Source organism: Colobus angolensis, unplaced genomic scaffold (genome assembly GCF_000951035.1).
Source record: "Colobus angolensis palliatus isolate OR3802 unplaced genomic scaffold, Cang.pa_1.0 Scaffold18, whole genome shotgun sequence".
Taxonomy (NCBI): domain Eukaryota; kingdom Metazoa; phylum Chordata; class Mammalia; order Primates; family Cercopithecidae; genus Colobus; species Colobus angolensis.
In genome coordinates this window covers 2,863,117-2,873,060 of record NW_012114932.1, presented here as the reverse complement: position 1 = coordinate 2,873,060, position 9,944 = coordinate 2,863,117, and the positions used below count along the sequence as shown (strand labels likewise).

The following is a 9,944-nucleotide window of genomic DNA, read 5'->3' as shown; positions in this document are numbered from 1 at the left end:
GTAAGGACAGGAATTAAGCTCCACCTCGTCTATAGAAGAGTGTCCACAACCACATGTATTATTTGGAAGGCACTGTTTTGAGACCTGTTTTTCTGAGTATCAAGTAACCTGACATCTCTCCATCCAGACAAGCTATTCTTCACCTGAGCAGGGGCAGTCGAGCATGCTGTGAGCACTTCTCATTTGCTTCCATTCTTCTTGCTCAGGGAGAAGAAATTGGCCTCTGACTCCACAGGCTGTGAATGCTTATCGAGTGTGTTACCTCCTGCAAGGACTGAGTGGTAGGCGGCCTGGAAGGAGCCTCTAGTTAGTCTTAACCTCTATTCCTGCCCCAGGCAGGGCAGTGGCAGTGACCACAACTGGATGGGAACCAGGGCACGCCCACTGGGGAGGTACGTGCAATCAAGTGGCCAGGGTCTAACCATACTATAGTTCTTGGGGCACCAGCAGGTACCAGGCCAACCTCTGCTAAGGAGTGGGTGTGTAGCCTCTACCTTCGAGCCCAGAGGAATCACTAGACCTGTGGTAAGGGGTGTTGCTGGCTATGCAGCCAGCCCTATGCCAGAGTCACTGGCCTAAAGGACAGTCTGTTCAGCAATCACTCAGCTGTTAGGCCTTTCTCCCCAACTCTTTGGTTTGTTCAGGCTTTAGCACTTATAAACAGCCCTGGCTGGTCCAAAAGTAGTGAGTTATCTCAATTGACTACTGACAGTTACAGATCTAACTGCTTGTTCCCCTCTTTCCCCCCTTCTTATACTATACTTCACTTGGTCTTTAAAAACAATCAAAGCAAAAAACAGCCTTTCGTCAGCTCTGCCTCACCCCCATATTCCTTCCTTATTAGCTCAGGAGGTGGGCACTTCCCTGAGATTCAGTTTCCTTTCTTCCCCTTTTTTTTTCTTTTGAGAGAGGGTCTCACTCTGTCACCCATGCTGGAGTGCAGTGGCACGATCTCAGCTCACTGCAACCTCTGCCTCTTGGCCTCAAGTGATCCTTTCGCCTCAGCCCCCACCACCCAAGTAGATGGAAATACAGGCATGAACCACCACGCCCAGCTAAATTATTATTTTTTGAGACGGAGTCTTGCTCTGTCACCCAGGATGGAGTACAGCAGTGCCATGTAGGCTTATTGCAACCTCTGCCTCTGGGTTCAAGCAGTTCTCCTGCTTCAGCCTCCCAAGTAGCTGGGACTACAGGTGCACACCACCACTCCTGGCTTATTTTTGTATTTTTAGTGGAGATGGGGTGTTCCCATGTTGGCCAGGCTGGTCTCAAAACTCCTGACCTCAAGTGATCCACTCGCCTTGGCCTCCCAAAGTGCTGGGATTACAGGCGTGAGCCACTGTGCCTGGCCACTCCTGCACTTTTTTAGGGGTCCATGGAAAAGAACACCAAGAGACACAGCAGAGGCCCACAACCCACACCTACCATGGGTACTGGGTATATTGAACATCAACCAAAAAAAAAACACATTCGAGATGTCAAGGAAAGTAAAAAAAACAAAACAAAACAGTAATAGGAAACATTTCAAAGCAATGGAATTAAAAAAAACTGGTCTCACAGCTTAAAAAGGGACATAACTGGGATTTAAAAAGGGTCTGGTAATTCAGGTTCTGCCAATCTTTTGAGAAATGTGGCCCCTGACGGCCACTGTGGCTGCTTCTGCTCAGGCTCAAGGGCAGCCTCCTGCTGTAAGGAATCAAAGCTTAGATCAACTGTCCTTACTCAGTTTGGTATTTCAAAGAGGTCATCACATTGTAGTCCTCTTCCAAGTCCAGAACAGTCTCAATGATATTATGATCATCAAAAGCCCGTTTGAGGCTGCCAGGGTCAGCATCTGAGGCCTTCTGAGGGCTCTTGTCCACGAGCAGGGCCCAGGCTTCCTCTTTGAAGGGTGAATCTTGGCAATGACCACACACGTGGTTCAATTCGTTTTCAAATTCTATTTTTCCAGCCAATTCTTCAATAGTTCGGATGCTTGTATGGTCTTAAAAATAAGAACATTCAGCTTTACAATTCCAGTGGAAGGTTTCTGAAGACATTTCAGGTGCAAGTTAAAAACCATGAATGGGGGCTGGGCGCGGTGGCTCAAGCCTGTAATCCCAGCACTTTGGGAGGCCAAGACAGGCGGATCACGAGGTCAGGAGATCGAGACCATCCTGACTATCACGGTGAAACCCCGTCTCTACTAAAAATACAAAAACTAGCCGGGCGAGGTGGCGGGCACCTGTAGTCCCAGCTACTCGGAAGGCTGAGGCAGGAGAATGGCGTAAACCCAGGAGGCGGAGCTTGCAGTGAGCTGAGATCCGGCCACTGCACTCCAGTCTGGGCGACAGAGCGAGACTCCGCCTCAAAAAAAAAAAAAAAACCATGAATGGGTTGTCATTCGTCAGGGATTATGCAAAAGCAGGCATTCCTGCCCCAGGACAGGCAGGCTGCCAGACTGCCAAATTAAGGTGGGTTTGGTACCTTCCTTTCAGGCCCAAGCTTTTACTGAGTTCCAACCACATGCCAGTCCCCAAGAAAGGTGTTAAGTGTGAGGGTATAGAAATGTACGTGGTTGTCTGTCCTGGCTCTCAGGGATGACAAGACACAATGTGAAAAAAAAAAGCAAGGTCTTTAGGGTAATCAAAATGCTGCCCAGCCAGGAGCAGTGGTGTGTACCTGCAATCCCAGCAACTTGAGAGGCTGAGGTAGAAGAATCACTTGTGCCCAGGAGTTTGAGACCAGCCTGAGCAACAGAGTGAGACCCTGTCTCAAAAAAAGGCTTCCTGATGTTGGTGAAGGCCAAGGGAGATGGTGAGTAGAGGCAGTAATGACTTCAGTTTACCTCCTGGAGCTACTAGAGGAGACTCACAGGCTGACAGGGGTTTTACTTTGTGGCCCAGGGTGAGTACCTACCCTCACCAGGCCTCCCTTTCCTCCCTCATAACCTGGAGACCCTTCAGAAACAATAGCTTCAGGTAGCACCCAAGGTTATACATCCCTTTACTAGGAGCTGTAGTATGAGTTTTTTAAAAACAGGGCACATTGGCATGGTGTGCCTGTAAACTCAGCACTTTGGGAGGCTGAGTCAGGAGGATCACTTGAGACCAGGAGTTCAAGTCCAGCCTGCGTAACAAAGCAAGACCTCGTCTCTATAAAAAATACTACTACTACTAATAATAATAAAAAGACAAAACAAAAAATAGAGAACATGTAGTTCACATACAAGACATTCAGATTTGTATGTAGAAAAAAAGTCTGACAGGATGTATGCTATACTGTATTAACAGTGGTTATCTCTGGGTGGTAGAATTATAGGAAAGCTTTTGACTTCTAATTGTTTTCCTGATCTTTTTTTTTCTTCTTTTTTTTGAGACAGAGTCTCGTTCTGTCACCCAGGCTGGAGGGCAGTGGTGCGATCTCGGCTCACTGCAACCTCTGCCCTCTGTCTCCTGGGTTGAAACAATTCTCATGCCTCAGTCATCCAAGTGGCTGGGATTACAGGTGTGCACCACCACACCTGGCTAATTTTTTGTGTTTTTAGTAGAGAAGGGGTTTCGCCATATTGCCAGGCTGGTCTCGAACTCCTGACCTCAAGTGATCTGCCCGCCTCTGCTTCCCAAAGTGCTAGGATTGAAGGTGTGAGCCACTGTGCCCAGGCCTTCTCCTAACCTTTAATTACCGACCCCAGCTAAACTACTCTCTCCTTTTTGCCTATGTCCTGTTTCCTAAAAATCTAAGCTCAATCACCATGTCCTAGTGGCCACCATCCCTTGCCTTCAGGGACTCAATGTATCTAGACATTTATGACATGACCTGATTGATGTATCACCTCACAAGATAATCAATTGTATGAGGGAAGGAACAGGGTTTGTTAACATTCAGTTCTGTACTCAATGCAGAGTCTGAGCAAAACAAATCTACCAAATAAAAAGATGAGTGTTTTGGCCAGGCGTTACGGCTCTTGCCTGTAATCCCAGCACTGGGAGGCTACAGTAAGTGGATCACTTGAGCCTAGGAGTTCGAGACCCAGCCTGGACAACATAGCAAAACCCTAATACAAAAATTAGTCAATCATGGTGGCGTGCACCTGTAGTACTACTGTAGTACTATGGCTACTTGGGAGGCTGAGCTGGGAGGATCACCTGAGCCCAGGGAGGTTGAGGCTGCAGTGAACTGTGATTGTGCCACTGCACTCCAGCTTGAGTAATACAATGAACTCTGTCTCTCCCCCCAAAAAGTGGTGGTGGTGTTTTTTTTTTGAGATGGGATCTCATACAGTTGCCCAGGCTGCAGTACAGTGGTATGATCATAGCTTGAACTCCTGGGCTCAAGTGATCCTTCCACCTCAGCCTCCCTAGTAGCTGGGATTACAGGCACACACCACTGTGACCAGCTAATTAAAAAAAATTTTAAGAGACAGATCTTGGTATGGTACTCAAACTAGAAGAGAGTGTTTCTTTTTTCTTTTTTTTTTAAGACAGAATCTCACTCTGTCCCCCAGGTTGGAGTGCAGTGGTGCAATCTCGATTCACTGCAACCTCTGCTTCCCAGGTTCAAGCGATTCTCCTGCCTCGGCCTCCCGAGTAGCTGGGATTACAAGTGTGCACCATCACGCCTGGCTAATTTTTGTTTTTTTTTTTTTTGAGACTGAGTCTCGCTCTGTTGCCCAGGCTGGAGTGCAGTGGCGCGATCTCGGCTCACTGCAAGCTCCTCCTCCTGGTTTCATGCCATTCTCCTGCCTCAGCCTCCCAAGTAGCTGGGACTACAGGAGCCCGCCACCACGCCTGGCTAATATTTTGTATTTTTTAGTAGAGACGGGGTTTCACCATGTTAGCCAGGATGGTCTCAATCTCCTGACCTCGTGATCTGCCTGCCTCGGCCTCCCAAAGTGCTGGGGTTACAGGCGTGAGCCATCGGGGGGTTTCACCATATTGGTCAGGCTGGTCTTGAACTCCTGACCTCGTGATTTGCCCGCCTCGGCCTCCCAAAGTGCTGGGATTACAGGCATGAGCCACCGTGCCTGGCCGAGAGTGTTTCTTAAATCTGAGATACTTGCTGATTCAGACCCATGTGAAGGACCTACCTTCCCAAGGACAGGATGGACTGGCCCACTGTACTCACCGATCATATCAAGCAGATCCTTTGTGACCTCTTGGCTAGAATTGTTGAGTGGCATGTTTGAGTCAGCCTTCAAATCTCTCTCCATATCTTTCCTGCAGCCCCCAGGTTGGGGGGAAGAAAAGGTGGGGAATTAGATTCTCTTTCAAGAAAATATTGAAGGGAAACTCAGGTTTAGATAATCTCCAAGGCAAAAACTTACTAGTGATCTTTTCATTTATGCTTTGATTAGAGGACAATTGGAAACTGCTACATCAGTGGAGAAACTGACTAACAGCTTTACCATAATAACTCACATGACTGTATTACAGACTCACATGACTGTATCACAGACTGCATTAATTTTTTTTCTTTTTCAGAGACAGGGTTTAGCCATGTTGCTCAGGCTGGTCTCGAACTCCTGGGCACAGACAATCCACTCACCTCAGTCTCCCAAAGTGCTGGGAATACAGGCATGAGCCACCTCACCCAGACTGCATTTGTTTGTTTTATTTATTTACTTATTTTTATTATTTTTTTTTTTGAGATGAAGTCTCACTCTTGTCCCCCAGGCTGGAGTGCAATGGCGCAATCACAGCTCACTGCAACCTCTGCCTCCCGGGTTCAAGTGATTCTCCTGCCTCAGTCTCTGGAGTAGCTGGGATTACAGGCGGCTGCCACCACGCCCAGCTAATTTTTCTATTTTTAGTAGAGACGGGTTTCACCATGTTGGCCAGGCTGATCTCAAACTCCTGACCTCAGGTGAGCCATCCGCCTCAGCCTCCCAAAGTGCTGGGATTCAGGTGTGAGCCACTGTGCCCAGCATTTTTTTGTTTTTGTTTTTTTTAGATGGAGTCTTGCTGTTACCCAGGCTGGGGTGCCGTGGCAAGATCTCAGCTCACTGCAACCTCTGCCTCCTGGGTTCAAGCAATTCTCCTGCCTCGGCCTCCCGAGTAGCTGGGATTATAGATGCGCGCCACCACCTTCGGCTACTGTTTGTGTTTTTAGTAGAGACAGGGTTTCACCAGACCTCAAGCGAGCCACCCACCTCAGCCTCCTAAAGTGCTGAGATTACAAGTGTGCCACCACACCCGATAAGGCCTGCACTGCTTATGAGTACCAATATATTTGTGGAGTTGAAAGGAAAAAAATTTTTTGTGGAGTTGAATTAATTAAATGGCCTCTTTATTCCCTTCTTATGAAGCAGCCAAGATGGCAGAACTTTGAAGTTTCATCTCTTATGTTCATCCCTTCTCCAAGTCAAGGTGTCTGGGACCAGGCAATTTCAAGTTACTTGGGAGAAGAAAAAGTCTAGAGGAGACCTGGTGATGGTCCAAAAAACTCTGGGGTAAGAGTGGGGAGCAGAGGCAAAGATAAGCCAGGAAGTAGGACCCAGACTTCAATTCAGCCTCTCCCTAATGTGGGCAAAGGAGGGTATCAAAGGCCCCAGTGTCCAGATTCAAACACAGGAGTTAAGATGGAATTAAGACTTTTGTTTCTGCAACTTAAAAAATAAGGTTATTTTAAACACCAGGTTATTTTACATCCACTACCCCTTTGGGTACTGCAGAGTGGTTTCCATGACTGGTTTGACATCAACGATTGACAACTAGCCCCTCAGCTGGAACACATACACAAAATATAACTGTTTCCTAGGCCAGATTCTGAAGAATGTCTATGAACTCCCCAAATGCAGTCACAGAGTTGCCAAGAGGAGGTAAGAGCACTGTCATGAACTAAATCTAGGATCTTCAACAATTTTTTCAGAAACAAGAATCCCCTTAATTGTAGCTGTTAAGCTATCAAAATTAGAATCACCTTAAATTTTCTTTTCTCCAGTTTTCCCCCTCTCCTGCAGTTCTCCAAGACTCTCTTTCAGATGCCAAAATGGAGGAATGTATCAATACATTTTCCTTGCTGGTCAGAGGTTTTCTCTCGGGGAACAGAGCATGTGGTTTTGCATTTACCGGGGCATGGTTTGTTGCAAAGGCAGGGTTCTCATTCTCAGGAGCACATGGGACAGCAGCAAAAGGAACAGCAGAGGAGCAGGCTGCCAGAGGATGTCTTCTGCAGAGGAGCCTGTGCACGGGCAGCGAGGAGGAGAGCGGCGCGGCGCTCAGTTCCAGCCTCCGCTGGCTTGTGCACTCCTGGGAATAACTAACTCCTTCAAAGGCCCGGTCAATGGCTGCAGTCAGTTCCTTTCTGCATCTTCTTAGTTTTTCAGACATTTCTCCTAAAAGCGACCATGTATTTATGTAATGCATTGGAAATGCACAGGGCAACACAATAATGTTACAAATGAGGCTGCAAACCACCTCTGATCCGCCACGATTTCCCAGAGCTTGGCCCTGGCTAAAGCAGGACCCACAAGCCTCGGGCTTTCCTCCTGGAGTAGGCGATTGTTGGCTATCGCGGACGAACCCGCGATCTGCCAGAAACCCCAAGGCAGCCCCGCCCCACTTCCCACAGCTTCCTGGCCCGCCCCGCCACTGCCTCTCGCCCCACCGCGGCTCCCAGGCCGCCCGGCCGTACCCCGCACCCCGCCCTCTGGCAGGTCGCAGCCACGTCCTTGTCCTCACCCGCAGCGCAGTGACGCCGACCCAGCCAACGGTCATCGCATGCGCGCGCCCCGCGCAGGCCCCACACCCCCACGGATTAGGTTAAAGGTCAAACAGAAAAGCCCAGACCCGTAGGTCCGGTTCCTTAAGGCCTTGTGGCCCCACACGCGGCAGCTGGCCCCTCGGTGGAAGTGGGGACGGGTCTTTCCACCGGAGCCCCGGTAAGAGTCTTGGCAGGGATGAGGAAAGAACCCGTTCTAGAAAGCATCTGGGTAACACCAAAATGTATTACTACCCTAAATCGGCATGAACTGGAGCCCTTTCCAGGCTGACAACTCCCACAAAGATTTCTGTTCTCAAGCCAACATGGAAACAACTGGACAGGACACAGCACCAGGCAGTTTTATGTACTGACTTCCTTTAAGTGTTACCTAATAAAAAGTGTGTTATCTAATAAAAGTTCCACGCAGCATTTAACCGTCTTAATTCATCTAGGGTAGCAGGGGATATAACATAACTGCTGGGTTCCACAGGAGGTTGAGGGGCCAGGATCCCCAACACTAAATATCTTCATTTCCTTAGCGGGGAGAAAGCTGGAAATTACAAGATGACTCAACGGAGAAATGGGCTTCAGTGGGTAACTTTCAAAAAATTATAAACCCGTATCAGTGCACATAGCGAGGGAAAAGGGAGTTTACTTGAGGCTTGGGTTACTGTGAGCAGACTACTTGGGGTGACCAGTATCAGCATCAGAACCAGAAATCCAGGCGCTCAAGACAGCCCTGCAGGTGGGGTGGGTCTCCAGGCTGCTCCATACTCAGCGCCTTTGTTTCTCTCCATTCTTTGGGATCCATCAGACATACTCCATTGTGTACCCCCATCCCACCCCCTTTTCAGCTTCACAGGTTTCACAGAAATTTCTCACCACCTGTTTAAAAATAAAAATAATTCAGCCTCTTGACATAGCTTCTTCTAGGTAAACGGTCTTTTTTTTTTTTTTCCCCCTTCTGCTCATAAAAGAAGGGTATTTCCTTGTCTGGTTTTTAGACAAAACACTAGCAGTCTGCAGAGTGTCAAAGATGTTCTTCTGGGGGATTACGCTGGTGCTGCAGGGTGGCAGGATCGTGGAGTCAGCATCAGTTGGTGTCCATGCTGCAAGCCTCATCATCTCCCATGCCCTGCTGACAGCTGCTTGGTCGTGTCCCTCCATCAGAGGAACCAGAACTGCTGAGTGAAGGCGTCTTATAAAATTCATCATCTCGACGCTGGTAAAATAGCACATAAGCTGCTTTAGTCTAAAATACAAGAGGGGGAAAGGCCATTCAGTGGTTAGAAAAATCACCCATTTTCCCCAGCTTTTCTCTAGCTGTCCAAAACCCTCAAAGATCTGCCATATCCACACAGTGGAGACCCTTCCACCTGAGGATGGCTGCCCCTGCCAGGAAGCGGGGAATGGAAGGAGCCCTGTGCAGAGAACTCTGAGGTGAGCTGAGCATCTCATTTATGAAGGTCCCTGAAGGAATGCCAGCCAGCTCTCACACCTAGCTCCCACTGTCACATCAGGATGATGAAATAACCAACTAGCCTGATAGAGGCTCTTCCCAGCTTTAATCCATAAAGACATGAGGAAGAACCACATATCATGGCCTACTCACCACTATCTGATCCTCAGAGGCCAGGGACACGTTGCTATCATCAAAGTAATACCATTTCCCATTCAGTTTGTTCTTCGCATATGCAGTGTCTGCCAAGTTAACAAAGAAAATACTCTAGCGGTCTCCAGAGAATTACTGGCTAGCTTATTAGGCATGCACTAAATAAACACAAAAATCCCCAAAACAAAACCCCTGAAATTAAAAATAGTTTACAGTGTGTGTCTTAACAACCAAAAAACAACTCACCTTCTTTTCTAATCTGTTCCTTCTCAAAAAGGATGAAAAGGCTAAAAATGGAGCTGTCAGGACCAAGGTTTTAAACTATAATTTTGGGCAACTAATCCAAAAAATAGAGCTATTCAGTGCCAATCTTCAGGATGGCTATGTGCAATAATCTAAAACCAGGGAACCCGTAAAAGGAGCTGAAACTTCGAAGATTTAAGCAAAACAATAGCTCTCACAAGGACATGTCAAGTCAATCTCCCCCACTGCATCTAGGTAGGTGGCCACTAACATCAACAGAATGCTTAGTGCCTCTGGAGCCTGCAGAATAATCCCAGTTAGGGGAACACTGGGTGTTTGGGTTTGCAGAGCTGGGATGTGAACAATATACCTTAGTCTCTGTCTCAAAAAAAAAAAAAAAAAA

At 47.8% G+C, this 9,944-nt stretch overlaps 2 protein-coding genes across 2 annotated transcripts in view; both read right to left on the bottom strand.

The window, feature by feature from the left end:
- Positions 1–900: 900 nt before the first annotated feature.
- LOC105509707 (chromosome unknown open reading frame, human C3orf62) lies at positions 901–8,399 on the bottom strand. The gene is made up of 3 exons (XM_011939098.1): positions 6,904–8,399; positions 5,110–5,201; positions 901–1,987 (listed from the first exon to the last, which is right to left on the bottom strand). Exons 1-3 carry the CDS (start codon positions 7,698–7,700, stop codon positions 1,722–1,724), a joined length of 1,155 nt encoding a protein of 384 aa, XP_011794488.1. The 5' UTR covers positions 7,701–8,399; the 3' UTR covers positions 901–1,721.
- A 218-nt stretch (positions 8,400–8,617) lies between these two features.
- The window catches only part of USP4 (ubiquitin specific peptidase 4 (proto-oncogene)), a 75,688-nt gene continuing 74,361 nt past the window's right edge, over positions 8,618–9,944 (bottom strand). Inside the window, exons 21-22 of the mRNA XM_011939310.1 lie at positions 9,299–9,387; positions 8,618–8,938 (exon numbers count right to left, since the gene is read on the bottom strand). Coding sequence (XP_011794700.1) covers positions 8,780–8,938; positions 9,299–9,387 — 248 coding nt within the window. The 3' untranslated portion in view covers positions 8,618–8,779. The remainder of the gene's footprint in view (positions 8,939–9,298; positions 9,388–9,944) is intronic.